We start from the raw sequence: 20,172 nt of genomic DNA, 5'->3' as shown, positions 1-20,172 counted from the left end.
CAAAAATGCATTAAAGGATCAGGAATATTTTCCTGCAGGTACTTAGAACCTAATAAATAATGAATGTGATGATTAACTACATGGGCAGAAGTACAGAGCATTACCAAGAAAAAAAAAACTGCATAAAATCTGGCCTTTGAATGGATATGCACCATTGTCTTTAATACTTAAAAACCCACTTGAATATACTCAGTTGTGTGTGAAGAGAAAACAAAAGAAGCAAGCGTGCTTGAATTAATATTATATTTTCAAATGAAACATTTAAATATGGCCGAGTGCAGCGAGGGCGTCTGGAGTGGAGTGGCAGGGCACCGGAGCGAGCTGAGCCGAGCGCGGTCATGCTCCTCAGCGCTGCTTGAGCAGCCACAGAGGTTTGTGCAGGTCTAGAGAGCTGAAGTACGACCACCACCAGGGCTTCTCCCTGCCCGGGGACCCTCCCCGAGCCTCGGGCTGCCTGTGCTGGGCGTGAGGGTCGAACAGTTCCAGCGGGTCGTGAGGGTCGTGGGCGTCCTCCATGGAGCGGCGCAGGAGCTTGCTGGGCCAGGCCTCGGCGGGCCGCAGCACAAAATCCACGCGCCCGGCCTGCTTCATCCCGGCAGGGATGGTCACCCTCTTCATCACCCGGCTGTAGCCCGGCGCCTGGGCGCTGATGATGAACGTCCCTGTAGGCAGGAGTCGCCAGTAGTCTCCATCGGCAGCTTGGGGAAGGTAAAGCACAGCAAAGCTCAGGTTTAGCCTCGCGGCCTCCGTGGCTGCACGCGCGCCTGTGGGCACACGCTCGGCTCAAACAGCTGAGGGGTGGGCCGCGGGAGCAGCTCACATTTTGGAAAATATTTGAAGGTGAACTCTAGATGATGAGAAGAGGCTTTGCCTGTGAAAACCTGGCCTTTGGGAGCTAATGGAGTAAAATTCACACACAAAATGGCAGTAACTGCTGTTCTTGTATCACAGGAAAGAGATGCCTTCCTTCATGCTGCTTTTCCCAAGGGTACAAGGAATAACTCCCAAAGAAATTAATTTAAAACTATGTGAAACTTAAGAAAGTGAAATCAGAATCCAGGCTGCAATATATATACATATATATATAGAATGTCTAAGGAGCTAAGAAATCCTTCTTTTTATTAAATTACATTCAATTACTTTGCAGACATTCTCGCATGTAAGACCATGGAGCTGGAACTGCAGCTGGTATAAATTGCCATTAGTGTAAAATGGGTGCAAATTTCCTCCAGCTGAAGGTTAGACCCTGCAGGCAAAAGCAGGGAGCTTTAAAACTGAAAAATTTATTCATCATTTTATATTTCCTTTTATTTTGAATGGCAAGTCTCTTAGCTCAGTAAGTGTTGCATTAATACTATTTTCTCGTGGAATTTCTTAGTTCTCTTTAACACTAAAATCAAAAAACTTTTTAACCATATGACATTTTTAACCCCACCTAACTCAGAACAAATACTCTTTCCTGCGGTTGTAAACATATTTTTATTTAATTCTTACTTCTTTAAAGGTCCACTGCCAATGGGAAGCCACTGGCTGGGAAAAGTTTGAAAAAGACCCTAATTCATGCCAGAGTCTCCCACCAGCCTCAAGAATCTACATCATCTCCACTATTGTATCCCTCTAGTGCTAATTTTTTTGAAAGCTGGAAAACATCCACTACATTATAAGCCATTCTGGCTTTCTAAATTGATTCAACAACCATCATTAGAGCAAAATGTAACCATTCATATCTTCTAGTTTGCACTTCTATGGCCTACCCTGTTCTCACTGAAATCAATAATAAAAAGAAAGCATTGATTTCAGTGACAGCCTAAGAGCTCAGAACTTTATGACTGTGAAAAGTAACAGTTGTATATGCCCCAATATGTGTTTATCAGTTGGTGACTGGTATAAAGTGGACATAATTTAATATTCTAATAAGAATTGTCCAAAAATTGCACAACTTTATGCATTTCCACATGAACAAGAAAGGTTGTGGACCCTTCCATTTCTGCAACTATTCTGGTTGTGAAAATCAGAGAGGATCCTACAGTACTACATACACCATGTTCACAATATCTCAACTAACTTATTCCATCAAGGCTCCACATCTCCACATGCTGGGTTACAGCCTCTGAGCAGAGCTTGCCATATTTCCCCAAACACTGGCTTTGGTGGGCAGCAGATTATTCCAGGTGAAATTTTGCACATCAAGAAATCCATCATTCCAGAGACAGCACAGATTTAGCAGCCAGTTTGACACATCTCTCTTCTTCTTCTAGAAGAGAACCCTCACCTGAGCCTGAGTTTTCCATTAAGGTGCCATTTCTACCAACCATGGCAATACTTTTGCAGGTTAAGCTCTCAGTACTTTCACTCTGCCCCAGGAAAAATCTTAAATTAATAATCTTACCTGTGGTGACATCATGCTGAATGCCCCTGACTGAAATACGAGCATTTTTGATTGGGTTGCCAAACTTATCGGACACAATTCCTTTTATCCCCCGATGAACCTGGCAAAACAAAGCCAAGTTAGATGGGAGTCACTTATTACAATACCACCTTCTCATCACAAGGAAACCTTTGTAGAGAGCAAAAAATTGTCAAAAAGTTCAGAGTCAATCATCCAGAGGCTCTCAGGAGATAATTCCCCTTCAGATCACATTCCCTATTTAGAGAGGTCTAAGGTGACTGAGGGAAAGGGATAATGGAACCAGAGCTTTTTTGGGATAGGTATGTGGCTCTGCATTGAGAGACCCTTCTCTGCACAAATCACTGGCACCTCATGGTCTGACCACAGTATTTAAGGACTGTTTCTGAATGTCTGTCCTGGACACAGAACCACAAAGAAATGAAAAGTTAAAGCTTTCAAAACCAATGTGATGCTCTGGACACAATGAGAAGGCATCACTTCAGGTACTTGTGACTCATCATCACTCTGCTGCCTACACTTCACTGCCTGTCAGAATGTCATGACAGCAGTGTGTATGATACCCATTTCCCCTTCTCTACAAGCACAGAACTGAGCTGCTTGAGCTGTTGAGAAATGTGCTCGGTGACAAACTAAAGAGCAATGTGAATTCTGTCATACAAGGAGGAGCACAAACAACTTATTGGAATAAAATAAAACAAAACAGAAAAAAGTTCCAAGTATTTAAACATCAAATCTCTTAAGGTTTTCTTTTTACAGTGTTTCAAATTTAAAATATTTTATATCAGAAAATCTATATGACAAATAATTTCATTTTGATTTTTTCTCTGAACATCTACAACCAACTTGACTTGTTTACTTCATTTCCCCACCTTCTTTTTTCTCTTCCTCTCAGTCTCCCTTCTCCTTGTCACAAAAGAGGAAAAGAAAAAACCCACGAAGCATCAAAACAATGGGAAAAACATATTTTCTTTTCAGTTGGAATATAAAGATGTTTAAAAATAACCATTAAAGTATCCAAATTTACAGTAATTGATAATACAAAGCTTGAAAAAAAAAAGTCTACACTAGTGAGAGCAGTTTTTAATTTGAGACTGTGTTGTCACAGCTCTTGCTAAGCAGCTGTTCCATACTGAGTGAAGCTATTCATTGGAAGGTTTAGGAACAGCTCAATATAAGGATTTGAGAACTATCCCTTATAATGAAGCATTGCAATTTGCTTTGCAGCATGAACTTGGGGATTTATCATATGGATATAGAGTAAATATGGTCAGAAGAGTCATCTCAGACTCAAATTCAATTTACAGTGTAGACATACTCAAAATCGTATGACCTCATCCAGCTTCAATAATAATTTTGCAATTATAACATGACAGGATAAAAATTACAAAACTGAAATTTCTTTGACAATTTTGCTTTGGTTTGCTTTGGTAAATGTACTATATTTCATTTATCCTCAAGTTGGTGTCATGAGTTTGGCGGGGTGTTTTGATATTGCTTCTGATGGGGGGAACAGATCAGTGTTTAGGAAAATGAATTCTATTTCTGTGTGTTAAGGCAAGTAGATTTGTACAAACACCAAACAGCCTGGTATATATCAGAATAAGAAAAGTTTGAATTGGTTATGGCAGACTTAATCCTTATCGGGGATAATTCAGTCATCCTTATCTGCAAAGTTGTTTTGCTTACTGTCCTGCATTTACTCAAAAAGCTTTTCCGGCACAGACTTCTACAGTATCTCACACTATAAAATCTTTACATCTTGAAGACTTCAATTGTAATATATATGGATTTAACCCAGCTCCATTTGGATTCACTAAAACTCATTTTCATCAGACAGCTGTAAAACGAAATGAGTTTGGTGGTCTGTACTGTAGACTTTATTGAATGATAATACTTACCACAAGTAGCAAGAGGTTGCTTAGAAGAGCCATAAAAACACTCCTAACAATTTTAAATTACTGCATACTCTATCAAAATAAGGCATGACAGAAAGCTAATCTACTAATGGCTGAGAGAAAGATGAGCAACTTCTGTTTCTGTGCTCACTTACTTATTGTCAATGAGGTATTTGTTTTTGCTGAGTTTAAAACTATTATTAAAAATGACATTTAAATGGTATGTTTTAATGCTCAGAGACACACAGTTCTTTAGAAGATTTGGTTTCAAATATTTAATAACTACTTTCATAAAGAAATCAAGATGGAAAGTGTGTAAATGGAATTTCTAGCAAGATTTTAGCTGAATCTATATTTCTTGCAGTGGGACAGTAGGGTTTGGAACACAAACATGGAAAATGGAAAGGAAAATTTCATGAAGCTCTCTGGAGAGCAGGTCTTGTTGCTTTAGTCTTCAAGTAGAAGGTTGATTCATACTTTTCTGAATATTCAGGTTTTCTCTAGTGTTAAATATTTGACAGTTGATGAAAAATACTGCCCAAAGTATTCACAGATAATTCCCTTTCTCACTATTTTCAAGGCCTTTGCAGTTCTCAGTCTCAATCCCCTCTGCAGCATAGACAAAATACCACCAGTGTGTCCTGCTAGACAAACTGAAGCACTGGGGCCCCTGGAGGAGTGTGGTGATTGATTCAGCATCATCTAACCAGGAAAACAGCAAAGAAATTACTTTTGACAAAGAAAGAAAAAGAAAAACAGACAGCAAAAAGGTCTGTAAAAGCAGAGCAGTACCATTTCCATGTAATTCAGAAGGGCACCTTTGTTTTCATGCCAGATTGTAAACAGTTCTTCCTCCAAAGGAAACTTTTCACATCCTACCTCTATGGTAACTTCAAAGCAATTTGTGTGAAGGTAATTAAAATCTGCCATACCTGTAGGTTCAAAAAGAAAGAGGAGAGCTCATGATCAGCCATGTAGTTTTTAACTGGAGCTTTTCTGTCGCAGTCAGCTGAATGCTGTCCCCATGGGTGTGGATTATTACACTGTAAAAAGTGCTTGCTAATATATAAAAAGTGCTCAACAAATTCAGAATTCTACAACTTGTTTCAACTATAAATTAACTAATAACAATGACACTCCTTTCAGGCAAAAAAGCATAATTTTACATTGTTATTCACCTGGCCAAGAAGCAGCAATAGAGCAATAAAGATTGGTTAATCACAGTAATTGTATAATCGGCTGTATCAGAGGGGATTGCCAAGGGTCACCAGAACAGAAATGACCTTTTGCCATTACCATGTTCAAAACTGTTTCTGTACAAAAGATATTTCATATAATTTTGGGAAGAATGTAAGCCAAAGAGATCTAAACCTAATTCTCACGCATGCCCCAAAGCTTTCCAAATGTCTAGTTTCAACATAATTATTTGGGGATCATGCTGAGTCCTATTGGAAAATACAACTGAAGCACTGTTGAAAATTTATGAACACTGATATTTTATCCTTGCCAGTATTGAAGGAATTCTAAAGAAAACAAAATACTATTATTGGGGAAATCAAATTAACAACGGAAGCGCAAATGAATTGGGTGTTTGTATCTGTTGTAGTCTTCCCTGAAAAAAATATAAAATTATTTAAACACATGAGAAAGCAGCACATTCATAATCTACAAGAGGATTCAGACTCATGCTGCTAAGGAATGAGAGCATAGCACTAAGCATATATTTCTACATGTCAGACTTGAAAATAAAAATATTATATAACAAATTTGACCCTTGCATAACTTGTTAATTTTCCTCAAGTCCCATTTGGGTTGAATGCATCCCATGTTATCTGCATAAAAACATTACCAACATAGATTTTACTACTTAAATCCCCTACAAATTATGTTTTGCAGGGTAGGACTTTAACCAAACTGAAATGAATAAAATAATTTTGTTCAAACCCTGGTGTCTTATATAGGTCACATAGAGGTTTTACCTCACTTGATATGATGGTAAAGTGGTTTTACCTCCAGTGAAGCTGTACCACTCTGCACCATTTATAATACCTCCACGTTTTACAAAATTCCCACCACAGCGAAGTTCGGACCGGTCTGAGATGACGGGGTGTGCATCTGCATAGGCTTTAGCCAGCATTTTGAACACCTGTAACAGAGAGGATCGAAATATGTTTGCTTTTACAAACTGAAAACTTTGCCATTGCTGTTATTAACTATTGCTGTTGTGAGTCCAGACAATGAGCCACCCTGCATCCTCGAGACTGAAGGAGATGATGAATTGCTCTGCAAGGAAGTTTCATTTGTCACCAAGAAATTTTGATTTGTCCTCTTCTCTAGGGTTCTTCACTGCAATCAAATATATTCATCCAGGGACACCATATTAAATACCAGTGGATTTTTTTATACTTGTCTTCAATCTACCTGGGGTGGGAGCAGAGGACATTTTTGGTTGTCCCAGTTTTTCAAGTTTTAAAGCTGAAATTCAGGCCTCCTTTAGGTTTTGTTTTAGTTTTTGATATTTTTTACCCCTTAAAAAATACCTATATTACCTTCAGCCCAACTAAATCTTCACACTGAGTGTTGCTGCTTAAAATAGTCAGTGTCAATTTGCTTTGCACTTATCACTCACACAGGAAAACCTGCCAGTTTGATCTCAGAGACAGCTGCTTATGTGTGGGGCAGAAACCATTCCTAAAAAGTGAAGGCTAGGATGTGGTGATGTAGGATGTCACCACTGATTTCCAAAGAGTGTTGTCACTGATGAAGAGCAGAGCAGTCACCACACAGAAAGGAGCAGTGGCAGAACTTGTAGTGAAGACAGAAGAAAGAGCAGTTATCTGAAGAAACCATTTATTTGAATCATGTTCCTGTCCTTCTTCTCCCATGGTTATTCCAACTTTGCACAAAAATCCTCCCTCTCCTTTTTGTTTATTTGAACCTCATCTGCTAAGGCAAGACTCTTGATTTCAACATTGAAATTACAGCAATTATCAGATGCTACTTGATCCTACTGTCCATTACCATGAGTTTTATTACATATTGCTTAAGACAACGTGTGCAAGAAGTTTGGTGGCTAAAATCCTAGTTTTAGAAGTGATTCTAAAATTTTATCTTAGTGTTCTCCTTGAGATAAAGACCAAAATGACAAGGCACACAACATTGATTGATATTTGTGATTGTTTCTAATAATCACATGGCTGAGCCAATTATGGGATCAGATAGGTGACCAAGGAAAGGTGGAAAGAGAGTTTAATGTAAGTGTAAAGACACTTTACTGAAACACTTCTGATGACCAGACACTAAAAATCCAGGCTTAATACAAAATGCTTTTGCAACCCCCTTAAATTTCTATGTGTCTAAATATTGCTCAGATCAGAAAATTAGGTGTCCTTCAAAGTTGTCCTTCAAATAGATATTAGTAAAATGTGCTAAGAAGAATTTTCCCTGCCAATAGTTCAGTGCCAGGCTCAATATCCTTAATTTCTACAGGAATTTGGGTTCCAGTTCTGAACCTCCATGGAAGGTATTTCATATAAACTTTAGAAGGTGCCTATGGGAATTAGGAGTATGATCCTCACCTTTTACAAAGACATCTGCAGATGTCCTATTTCCAGTGACCAAGCCTCCTCTTGTTTCACACCAAGAGGCATAAGGTTTTTGCCTGGCCACTAATTCAAGTGAAAGAAGACAAGTGGTAGTGAGAAGAGAAAGTGAGAATTCCAAAAGCAAGTGAAATCTATTACAAAACACCAAAAAAACCCAAAAAACAAACAAACAAAAAAAAAAAAACCCAAACAAAAACCCAAACAAAAAAACCCCAAAACAAACCCCAAAGAGTTATACTTTAAAAAAAAATTAAATAATTAAAAATTCCTGGATAACAAAACATTTGTTGCCAATTAGAAACTAATGTATGACCAGTCATGGACATCAAGGAAACTTAGATTTTTAGGTATAATATATAGAAACAAAAAGGAGAAAACAGAGGAATCCTCGTGTCTGGCAGTGTGAGGTTTCACTCAGTTAAGTGAGGTCAGTGCTGTTACCTCAGCCAGCACTTTTACCCCACTGACCATCCCAGGTTGGCTTATCAGTGGGAGGGAGTGTTTAAAGTCACCAAAGAGAGTGAACTTGGTGTGGATATTTCTGCTCTGGTGAGCAGAACTCAATTTCTTGTGTAACACAAAGCATTAAAACATCCACTCCATCAACCCCAAAATATGGGAAAGTTTTTAATTTGGTGGGCTGAACCAGATGCAAGAATGTGAGTGTAAGGACATGGTATAGCTCTGAGACTCCTTCTCTCAGCCAGTACTGGTCCAGGTTATGGGGCAGGCCAAAAAGAGATTGGAAACCTGCAGCGTCTTGAAGCTGAGGAAAGAGAGGATCCTTGTGCTTCCACACATGCACCATGATGGACACAGGGATGTGGAAGCACAGATGCATTTTGATATAGAGAAATGTGATTTGAATACATTTCTCAAAATTTGATTTTTTAATATCTGGCTATCATCTGCTCTGCAACATTTCACCTTGGTCTGCAGGTTTCCTCTTGCACGGCAAATGTAGCAGGAGAGCATTCAGAGCAATGGTTATGGCCAATGTATGGCAAACAACCAAACTGCTGAATTTTGGCATGCAGGCTCCCTACAGGCAGCTGTAGATCACATTACTTAAATTCAGGTCACTTCACACGTTCATGTTTTATATCTTTCTGTGCAAAGTTTAAAGTGACACCAGCAGTGCTGTTAAGGTTCCTGTGATGAGTCATTTGCAAAATCAGTTTTTCATTGAGGACATACCCAACCTCCCCTGTATGTTCTAAATTTCCAGATTTGTAGCCAAATTCCCAGACTTTGCAGTCACTGACTATGCAGTAGTCACCTCTGTAGGGTTCCCTGTCTTACTGTGTTGCAAGCCAGGAGTGCCATTAGGGTTTGTCCAGATGTGCACTGCACTGGGATGAAGCTCTTTGTCTGAATCCTCTCACTCAAAATACTCACACTGTCCCTGAGTGGAAATGATGGAAGTACTGCTCTACTTCCATTCCAGGGGTGAACTGCGTGATAAAGCACACATGGCCATATTCCTTCACCACCTATGCACAGGATAACCCTAGCCCAGGCAATGAGATGTAAAAGCACAATTTTATGATTTCCCCCAGTGCTCAGCAAGAGGTCTTGCAGCTTGCATTAGCACCCACCAGATATTTCTTACACAGGCTTTTTGCTGTGCAGGGCCTGGTTAATTTTACTGTTAAATCATTTTCATACACACATAGTCAGCAGGCATTGTACAGCTCAGAAGAAATGGATTGATACAGAAAATGTTTAACAGTCATACATCTTTAAATATTTAATATGTGTTAGTGAGAACTGTCGTTTCAGAAGAAGTCAGCCTAGAGATATGCTCTAAGATAAAGGATGCTTCAAGTCAAAGATCAACTTCTGACTATTTTCAACTGCTCTTTGTTTATATAAAGAACCACTGTTCTTAAGAGGCCACAGACATTTTTAGCACACGCTAGAAGGCTGAATAGCTGGCTGTTCTCCTGGTGGGCATGTCGGCAATGAATACTAGATTGAGGAAACCAAAGGGAAATAGGAAAGATGGCAAAAAATTTCACAGAAGATTTACAGTGAGTCCCAAATGAGAAACTTTCCAGGGACGAGAGGGGGAAACCGATCCCATTCCTCTGACCTGGAATAAATGTTACAAGGCTGCCACCATATGGCAATGAATCTTTTTTCCCCCTACTCCTTATAGATTCCACAGGAAAATAACACTGCTGGTCAGGCTTGTTCCTTCTCTTCTGGAAACCACTGGTAAAAATAACACAGTCTATTCCCTTTAAAAATTAAAACTTGCATTTTCTTAACCTGTGCTTTATGAAACCATATTTGGCATCCCAAAAGATAGGTAAATCTTTCCAGACCAAGTTGACAGTGTGTGAACAATCCTATATTTTAAAGTACATTAAGTAAGGGTATGTCAGAGTCACATAATATTCTGAGTTGGAAGGAATCCACAAGGATCATCAAGTATAGCTTTTAAGTGAAAGGCCTCTGTGGGGATTGAACACTTGATCTTGGCATTATTAGCATCAGCTCTACCCAAATGAGATGATATCATGTTATATATATAGACTTGCATTATCTATATGCATATGTTATTTATTAAATATTTAATACATACATGCATACACATAAACACATGTATATGATCTAAATTAATCAAAGTTTGTTATTTATTAGAAGTAAATGTTTCCATAGTTCCACAAATGGAACCACATCCTAACCCTGCAAAAACAATATTACCTTCTCATCAGGTGTAGGGGAGAACATTTTTTCTTCCATAGGATGCCTTGAATAGTCATAGGGATAGGTCACAACCAGCTCGCCCCCATGAAGGCTGGCAGAGAGCACAAATGGGATAGATCTCAACCACTTCATGACTGCTTTTGTCTCAGGGGCCACCTGAAATCCAGGAGAAAAAAAAAGCTGTGACTTAAATGAATCCAAAGAGATTTCATCCTGGACAGGATGAAGCCCAGTGGAGAAGAGACTTTTGAAAGGACCATGTTGAAGCTCTTTAGTTCTTCCACCCCAAAAGTTCCTTGGGGCAGAAAATCAGTTTTCTCCAGGGAATGGATGATACACATTGTCCACTCTGGAAAAACTGAAAAAAAAAAAAAAAAGAAAAAAGAAAAAAAAAAAAAAAGAGAAAATTTGACAGAAGAAGTAACTTTTCATTACAGGGACATTTTCCTGATGATGGCAGTACTTTATGGTGGAAAACTTGTGGCATTTTAACACTACTTACCTAACTCCCTATCTAGTTTCATTTCTGAATCAGCAGGATTGACTTTGAATGGATAAACTGGAATTGGGGGATAATTCTCATCACTTGTTGAAGATACATTTGCTACCCTTAGGTCCAGGTTAATCTGTAAATAAATGAAAACTAATGCATATAAAGCACAGCACTGCCTGTGGTTTGCCTGCAGGGAATCGTGGCAAATAAGTCACCAAATTTAGAGGTTTTTGACATTCCCTCCTCAGTAACAGCGGCCAAGGGAGAGAGCAGCAGACTCCAGGAGATGTTCAAGCCATGCAGGAAGCTCCTTCAGCCCGTTTCTGAGTACTTTGTGGGACCAGCTCCGGTGTTAGTTCATTCTTAGGGATAACAGTGGCATCTGGCGGCCGGTCCCTGCAAGCCCAGACTCACACCAGTGCCCCTGGAGAGCTGAGATTCTTTTCCTTGCAGCTGAGGAAAGTTACCTGGGAAAAACCTGAGGAGGGCAGAGGCTGCTCATCTGAATCCTGCACAACTGCAGCTAAGCAGGTTTTATAAAAATAAGAAATATCTCTTGTGATGAACTTAGTCCAGCATCTATTTATGGCTGCTTTAGGGATTGCTCATCACCCCTTGCTTTGACTCCATCAGCTGTCAGAAAACCAGACAGCCAGGGATCCTGAGTGCTTAGTGGCTAACAGTGTGCAGGGAAAAATCATCCAGAACAAACAAGATAAAAACTATCAAGCCATCCAAATAAAGCCCCTAAAGACCTACATATTTGTGTTACAACAATAGTAATTCCTGTTTTCTTTGGATCAGACCCTAATCTGCTATTGTTAAAAAAACCTTTGGAGATCCACAAACCCAGGTGTGGAGCAGAGAAAAACACTGTGAAGGTGCACCATGGGTGTATTACAACTCCACCAATGAGGCAGAAAGCCAAGGAAAAAGCCATGTTTAAACATAGTTTTACCTGGAATGATTTATGAAGATATTGCCCTGTCTACTCCTGACCTAAGCAGGAGACTACCTACCTACAGATAACATAGTTTTTAACTGAGTCCTTCTAGGTTTTGGGTTTCCTTAAAATGCCCTTCTTCAGCTATTGACCTGAACTGGTGCCTTTAGTGAGTGCAAATGTGAAAGGCTGTACCCTGTACTAGGGAAGAAATGGGATCCTGAGTTTCCCACAGCGGCAAGGTGAATCATTAAATCAGTGGTTTGTGATTAGTATGTGAACACAAACCAGTTTGGGCCACTGATCCCCAAGAGAAACAGGTCAGGTTCATTTTGTCTATCAGCCTGAGTCTCTGTGCCATAACCCTTTCAACTTTGGCATTATAAAGAGGCAACTTAAAAAATGGGGTGTAACAGGTGAAGTCATCAACTAAGGAACACACAGAATGCACTTTGCACACCAGAAACCTAATCAAGGGATTTTTTGCATAATAGGGAAGATTAAATGGAGAGTTTCCAGGAAGGTCATGGTGTTGAAAAAAACAATTTTAAAAGGCAGACAAAGGGCATTCCAAAAGGAAAGGACTTTTTCGGTCTCACACACCCACTTACACAATGCAGAAGCAGAAGCAAGCAGACCTCAAGCTTCCTGACAAGAAACATCAAAGTGTCCAAAGAATGCTATCTACACCAAAGTATTTGTTTTTCTGGCCTTTTTACAGTGTCCTGGGATAATCTGATTATGATCTTTATCCCCGAAGTGCTTGGGACTGAACCAGCCACTTCCACCTGCACCCTGGAAGTTCATCCTTTGAGCCCATCTCTTCTGAAGAGAAGACTCCAGGTGACTTATAAGGGGCTGTAAGTGTCAGTGCTACCCCATGGATTGGGCAGTTTGGGAGTTTCTCAGGCTGGCTAAGCACTGGAACAAGCTCACACCATCCAAGTCCATAGCACCAGCACTTCTGAGGAGGTTGCTGCCCCAAAATCCCATCAGCTCCCTGCCCTGCTGCAGCTGCCCCAGCTCCTGCCGCCCAGCCAGAGACAGCATCAGCTCTGCTTTCAGCAGCCCTGGGCCTTGGTAAGATTTTAAAGTTGCTTCTGCAATTTCGTGGACAAGAATAAAATACACAATTTTATTTGAGAGCTCCTGATTTCACTCCTTCATCCTGATCAGCCAACTGGCAGATACCTTGTCTTGGGTTACAATACAGGATGTGATAAAAGGTATCTATTCTATCACCATTTCTTGAGGGTGGGGGCAGTGATCCTTATCTCCGTGGGAGATATTCTGCTAATGGGCCATCCACTGAAACCAGGCAGGGCATTGTTCTTTATCTTTTCACAACCCATCCTTCCTCCAGGGAGTCATTTTCTGCTCATGGCCATTGAGTCCCACTGTGGGACTGATAAAATTACTGCATCCCATTGGGAGTTGCTCCAGCCAGAGGGAAGAGCCCAACATTTCTTACCAAGATAAAAACAGAGGTTTTGGGACACTAAGGGAGCCCCCTTCTCCACTGGACTCCAGAGGAAAACCGGATTTCTCCACATCACCACTGGACCTCCGGAGGGAAACTGCACCTTGTACAGGAGCACTGCTCCAACTGAGCCACATCTGTCACTGCAGGAGGATGCAGCCACCATTTAATGGGACTGCTACCAACACCCTGCCTGACAGGGTGTCAGGGTGTACTCTGACTTTGTCAGGGCTTGGGGTTTGTTTCTTTGTAGTACTGTATTTCTATTTTAATTTCCCTAGTAAAGAACTGTTATTCCTAATTCCCATATCTTTGCCTGAAAGCCCCTTGATTTCAAAATTATAATAATTTGGAGGGAGGGGGTTTACATTCTCCATTTCAAAGAGAAGCTCCTGCCTTTCTTAGTAGACACTTGTCCTCCAAACTAGGACATACCTGCATAAGCCCCAAGACAGTGCTGTCACACAGAGGCAATGTCTGAAATGAATGTTGTGAAAAAACAGGAGTTTTAATGTCGCTATTTTTATCCTAATAACATTTCAGTGACATCAGTGATTAAGGCTCTGAAATGAGCATATTCTGGTTCAGCTCCAGCAGATGATAGCAGATGTTATCTATGCCACTCTGGCTTTTGACTTTTCCTTTAATGTGGATTTTGTGGAGTTAATTTTTTTTTCACCAGGGCTTTTGCTTTTAAGTTAGATGAGATCAATTTTAAAGTACCCATCTCACAAGAACAATTCAGAGCACAACTAGAAAACAGCTAAATTATTTCTGCATGAGTACAGAGAAGGGCCAGTACCCTTTTTAAACCTGAATCTCATTTCTGTCAATTATAGTGCAATTAGTCACTGTCTCCATGGCTTTCAAAGATTTCTTTTTTCCCTTTTAAAAGCAGTCAGACTAATTTTCCTAAAGAGTATGCCAGCCTCCACTGGCATAGACTTCCGAATTCTGTTTGAACCAAGACAATTGAACTGACTATATTTCAGATGAAGTCTGAAGTCAGTCAGTCTGAGCCCTCAGACCACTTATTACAATAATTCATAAAAGTGGGAACAAAACATGCTGTAGGAAGCCAGGCTTTCAGGGAGCAGGAGCTCTGGCTGAGAGCTGCTTTCTGCCTCCTGATCTTTATATAATGCCCTGCAACACTCAGGTAATTACTTTAATAAGGCAGATAAAAAACACTGTTGAGTAAATGAAAGGGGAGAGGCTGGTGTTGAAAGATTCAACCTAATGCTCCTACAAGCACAAAGAAACACTGTAAGAGCCATGGGTTTATTTGTGTGACAAAACTGAGGCTCATTAAGGGACAGCTGTGGTACCATCAGCAGAGGAGACACAAGACTGTGAGACCACTTGCAGCCAACTTTGTGAACCACAGGAAATTACAGTTAGGAAGGAGATTTTGTGGTGCCACCAAGGCCACAGGCCCACTGGTTCTCTCATTTGCTCAGTAAAGCATATGGATTTAGAGATTTTTGGAGTATTGTTTATGTGAGGACCAGCTTTGGGGCCAGCAGAACACCTGGAAGTTCCCTAAGCTTTGATGCTCTGTATAGTACCTTGGATGGCCATCTTATTTATTTTTTTAAAAAAAGAAAAGGTCTGCAGGGGAAGTGATGTATTTGTAACCTCAGGTCTGCACCCACTGAGGCAGAGCTCAGGTGGGGAGGGGTGGTTGTGGTCCCTTGTCTGTGACAGATAACCCAGGGTGATGCTGCAGCCGGGGCAGAGCTGTGGTGGGAGCTGTGAGAGAAATGTTAGGCTGTCTCCACCCATCCCTCTATAAACTGCTGTGATGTTACACAGCCTTTAAGAAAGCTAAATATATGGTTGTAAAAATGACTGCTGAAAGTGGTTGCCTGCTGTTGGAACCCAGAGGCCTGGGAGGTTTGAATTTTCTGTGCTTTCGGACACTGGTCTCCAGAAGAGCACTCCTTTTAACTTGGGACCTTGGAAAGGGCTTCCAAATTTGAGTAGTGGAGTTAAGAGGCACCGGTATGTGGTTAGAATAAAAATATGTAATTTTACATGGTAAAAGGTTTTGAATATGATGTTTTTAAAATATAGTAATAGGTATGGGACAAGATGAAGATTCTTAGTCGTTACCTCTTTCTTCCTTCTTCATGCTTTTAGGTACTAGTTTTTTATTAGATAGTGCTGCACTGTGAGTCACAGGTGTTTGGTGATTAAGTCAAAACTATAAATAATATAGGTGTTGGTTCTTTATTGGGTTGTTTAGCTTTAAAATACCTTGTAAATAGCTAGATTTATCTCCATTTTGCTAGTTTTTAGCTGGTAGCTAGAAATGTTGCAGAACTCTCAGCACTTTAGATAAGATTTAATAAACAACCAAGTCTGAACACGAGAAAATTAATCTCATTTGTGTTTTTAATCCTAACTCTGAGTGAAAAAAAAAAATAAAGACAAGCCACTAATTAAGTAGTGCAGTTAACCCATTACAGCCTGCCACTGACCATCTCTCTCACAGGTCAGCAGGAGAACCAGGGCAGAAGCAGGACTTGGAGAGGGAGGAGGTTAGAGCCAGGAAATCCAGAGTTACAGGGTCTCTGGGCTGCACAGTGTAGACAAGCTCACAGTTTGCACCAGGCACTGCCACAAAAATGGAGGTCAAAGACATATTTGTCCTTCCTCAGTGTTGCCTGGGTGCTCAACCCTGCACCTCTGGACAGAGAGGGAGAGTGAGCACATGGCTGGAGGGAGATCTCCATCCTTTCCTTCCCATGTTGGAGCAGGGGAAGGGTCTGAGGAGCCCTCCCCCTCTGATGGAAGGAGCAATGTGTGATGAACTGACCACAGCCCCCATTCTCAGTCCCTCTGCACCACAGGGGTGAATGCAGGTATAGAATTCAGGTGCAAAATTAAGCCTGGGAAGAAGGCAGAAGTGGGGGGAAAGTGTTTTTGAAGATTTGTCATTAGTCTACTCTGATTCGATTCATAATAAATAAAATAGACACAAATAACTTTCCTCAAGTGGAATCTAGTTTGCTTCTGATGTTAAATAATGACCAAACTCTCCCTGTCTTTTTCTCAACCCAGGAGCTTTTAGTCGTATTTTCTGTCCCCTGTCCAGCTGAGAGGGGAGTGATAGACTGGCTTTGGTGGGCACCTGGCACCCAGCTAGGGAAACTCACCACAAGGGTGAATCAAAATCTCTCTGATTTTTCTCCTAAAATCAATTTTTTCCCTCACAGCTATTTTCATTTGGCCTCACCTCTGCTCCACAGCTCTCAACCCTTCTTTACCATTGAACTCCACTCACATTTACCAGCTTGCTGTTATGTGTCATTATTCAGTCAAAAGTTGAAAGCTTCTAAGCTTATGACCTTATAACCATGCAGAAATTCAGTGCCAGGGGTTGGGATCTGTGATTACTGCAAAAATAGACTAAACTACCTGACTTTAGTTATGGCAGGAATTAGTGGTCTAATACACTGTGCATTACTGAGCCTCTTAGTGCTTTGTGTACTCATATGCACATTATCCTGAGGAAGTGAGGTGCTTTTATCTACATTTTACTGCTGTATGATGGGGTACTAGAACACTGGGGCAGCACGAGGGGTGCCTTTGGGATTTAGACCTGGCTTTGCATAAGATCAGCTGCAGCAGAGTAGGAACCTGAGGTATGATCTCTAAAATCTTCTGCTAACACAGATGCTGAAACAATCCTGCTCCTCACCTGTCTGAGGCTTTGTGCCTGCAATAAATATTGAATCAGAATATAATTAGCTTAAAAGTAGAAGAAAAGCAGGGCTCCCAATATCTGAACTACTGATTCAACTTCCTGTAATTACTCTTTGAAGGGCAGCTAAGTCCACTTAGAGTTGTGCTGGGGGCTGCTGGGCTGCCAGCAGCACAGGTAGGGCTGAGCTTTGCATTCCTGACATAAAATTAAGCAGAGTTTAGTGATGATAAGTGTGAGGACCTGGAGTGCTGCCTCCATCCTGCACCCATCCTGCAGCAACAACTTTCCCTACCACACTTCTGCAACTCGACAGGCTGTTTCCACTGCTCTCTATGGTTACAGTCATTTATTAACATCCTCTCTTAATGGAAGATGACACCCCACAGCTTTACATGCAGCCTTTGTGCATTTCCCATGGCAGAATCTCCTACTGCATCCAACCAGTGCAGGGCTTGGTGCAATGACAACCAAATCCATAAAGGCTTTAACAGGCCCCAGAGTTTAAAGCACTAATGACAAATCATTACACACTTGTGACCCCCTTGTAACAGTCATTATTCTTAATCTCAACCAGCAAAGTTCATATCATGCACACATTTTCCAAATGATTTGTGACACCTGCCTCTTTGGCCAGACCTACACCATGATTTTAATGCTAATTCTGAGCCTCTCCACTTCAGCCCTACTTATAAAATCTGACTACAAGCAAATAGCTTCAGAACAAGCAATCTCGGTCTCTTAATTCCTGAGCTGCTCTGTAGTATATATGATTTATAAAATGTGTAATTCATACCTTACCCCACCAGTAGGACTGTGGAATGGGGATGTGGTCCAGACGAGCCCCACGAATCCCAGCTCTTCTGTAAGCCTCGGATGTCAGATCTGGGAAATTTCTGTTCAGGTCCAAGTTCTGAGCTGTCTGTCGTCCAATGACCCATCCATTGTAACCAGCCCCCTATTTTGTCACACAGAAGCCAATTTCAGAATAGCTCCCTGCCTTAAAATAGCACTTTGTGAAAACTGATTAGTCAAAGGGAAGTTTTAAAAGAAGTAAACTGAAAATGTCTGTACTGTTAAAAACCCACACTTATTAATTAATCACATTTTGTCCCCATGAATATTAATGCACTAACTAGCATTCAGGAAGTGTTTCACTCACCAGTGATGTGACTCATGAGAGGAACACAGGAGCCTCTTGCTCAGAGTAGCATGCAGAGTGGGTTAGAGGAAAAAAAGAAAATACAGCTGATGGCCCAAGACAGGATGAGGCAGAGTGCAATAACCCCAGACTCATACAATGGACAGAGCTTACCACACAAGAAAAAACAGAGAAAGAAAGGTCTAGTTTCACATTAGTGGTGGTAGAGAAAACAGAGAGGGGAAAATAAGAATGCAAGGTAACACATAACAGGTCTCCATCAGACATGAGTTGATCTCTGAAAACTGCTATCCATTACAAAACTTTGACAGTACAGATAATATTCACATTTCATTATCCTTACAATTTTAAAAAGGGGGAACATTATCATATTTTTAAACTGCATTTCCTTACAAAATAATGTAAATCGTTATAGTGAGTCAGGCATGTTGTTCTAGAACTGATAGCAGAGAGTGCTAAGTGGGTGAAAAAATCACAGTCATTCTCACATCATCACATACAGGCAGCAAAACTGACAAATATGGCTCTGATTTCCTCTTAGCTCTGTTCACACCATCTTTGGAAAGCAATGCACCACCAAACCTACTTGGGATTCTGGCAGTCAATTATTAGCTCTCCCCCACTTTACCTGACACTCCTCACCCAGTTTGTTCTTCCCCATGGGGAATTATAGAAACATGAAGGCCTGAACACCTCCTTATAATAAAACTTTTACCTCTTCTGCAGCCAGTTCATACCCATCAGGATTGAGTGAAGGCAGGAGATGGATTCTGGTGTTGTTAATCAAGGTCTGGATGCGAGGGTTCCCTAGAAGATATTCTGAACACAGATACTGTGCGAGGTATATCAGCAGTTCCTTCCCCACCACTTCATTTCCGTGCATGTTGCCAATGTACTTAAATTCTGGCTTGACTGTGGAATGTGAAATAATGAGATGCTTTATTTGATTATATCTGAGTGGCTTCCAAAATCAGACTAACCCAAGTTGCTTACTTATGAGTCAAAGCTTTGTTTATGCTAATTTAATGCACACATTCCTCCAAATATCACAGCAGTTCTACTTCTCTCCATTAAACACCAGTTCAGCAACAGTTTAAATAGTGTGAAATAAAGTTAAGCCCAAACTATTAGGATTCCAAACCATAAGAAGTGATCACTGCTCTGAGGTTTTGCTAGAATCATCATTAATTGTGAGCAAAAGATGCTGAAAACAAAAACACGAAGCCATCACTGGGAAAGAACAAAATACAACCCTGGCACCCTGACCTATCTCGGGGGGCTTCAATGCCTTATTTTGTCACAGATCCTAGAAATGACCTGCAGATGTGTAATATATTACCCCTCTGTTCAAAAAAGAAGTTGAGTTATGCATAAAAAGGGGCTTTCAAGCTAAATAACCCTGGAATAGGCCCATTAAGAAAGCATATCTTTGCAATTCCCCGTAGTTATTCTCTCAATTTCCATCCTTCCTTAGAGACTAATGGAAAGTAGAAAATAGGTGCACTTTGGAGACACCTTTCCTGTCTACCCCTTCATCTTTCCCTTTGATCCTGGCCAGCCTTGAGCTCTAGACACTGGAGGGGGCCTGGCACAGAGCTATTATGCCACTTGCTCAGGCTGGCAAAATCTCCAGCTCTGGACCTATTTCTGCCTCCTTTTATGTGGTCCTGAGCAGCATGAAGCAACAGATTTAGAGAAAAATGCTAGGAAATGCATTTATCATGCCATATCACCATTTTCGTTTAAAAACCTGATTCATA

At 40.7% G+C, this 20,172-nt stretch overlaps 1 protein-coding gene across 1 annotated transcript in view; it reads right to left on the bottom strand.

The window, feature by feature from the left end:
* Nucleotides 1-226: 226 nt before the first annotated feature.
* The window catches only part of CPZ (carboxypeptidase Z), a 35,100-nt gene continuing 15,154 nt past the window's right edge, over nt 227-20,172 (bottom strand). The window contains exons 5-11 of the mRNA XM_033059312.1: nt 19,128-19,324; nt 18,047-18,208; nt 10,623-10,781; nt 6,316-6,451; nt 5,098-5,237; nt 2,390-2,489; nt 227-698 (exon numbers count right to left, since the gene is read on the bottom strand). Of these exons, the coding sequence (XP_032915203.1) occupies nt 346-698; nt 2,390-2,489; nt 5,098-5,237; nt 6,316-6,451; nt 10,623-10,781; nt 18,047-18,208; nt 19,128-19,324 (1,247 nt within the window). The 3' untranslated portion in view covers nt 227-345. The remainder of the gene's footprint in view (nt 699-2,389; nt 2,490-5,097; nt 5,238-6,315; nt 6,452-10,622; nt 10,782-18,046; nt 18,209-19,127; nt 19,325-20,172) is intronic.

Source organism: Catharus ustulatus, chromosome 5 (assembly GCF_009819885.2).
Source record: "Catharus ustulatus isolate bCatUst1 chromosome 5, bCatUst1.pri.v2, whole genome shotgun sequence".
In the NCBI taxonomy this organism is placed as follows: domain Eukaryota; kingdom Metazoa; phylum Chordata; class Aves; order Passeriformes; family Turdidae; genus Catharus; species Catharus ustulatus.
Note: the sequence above shows the minus strand (reverse complement) of the source record. Positions and strands in the feature narration are given on the sequence as shown.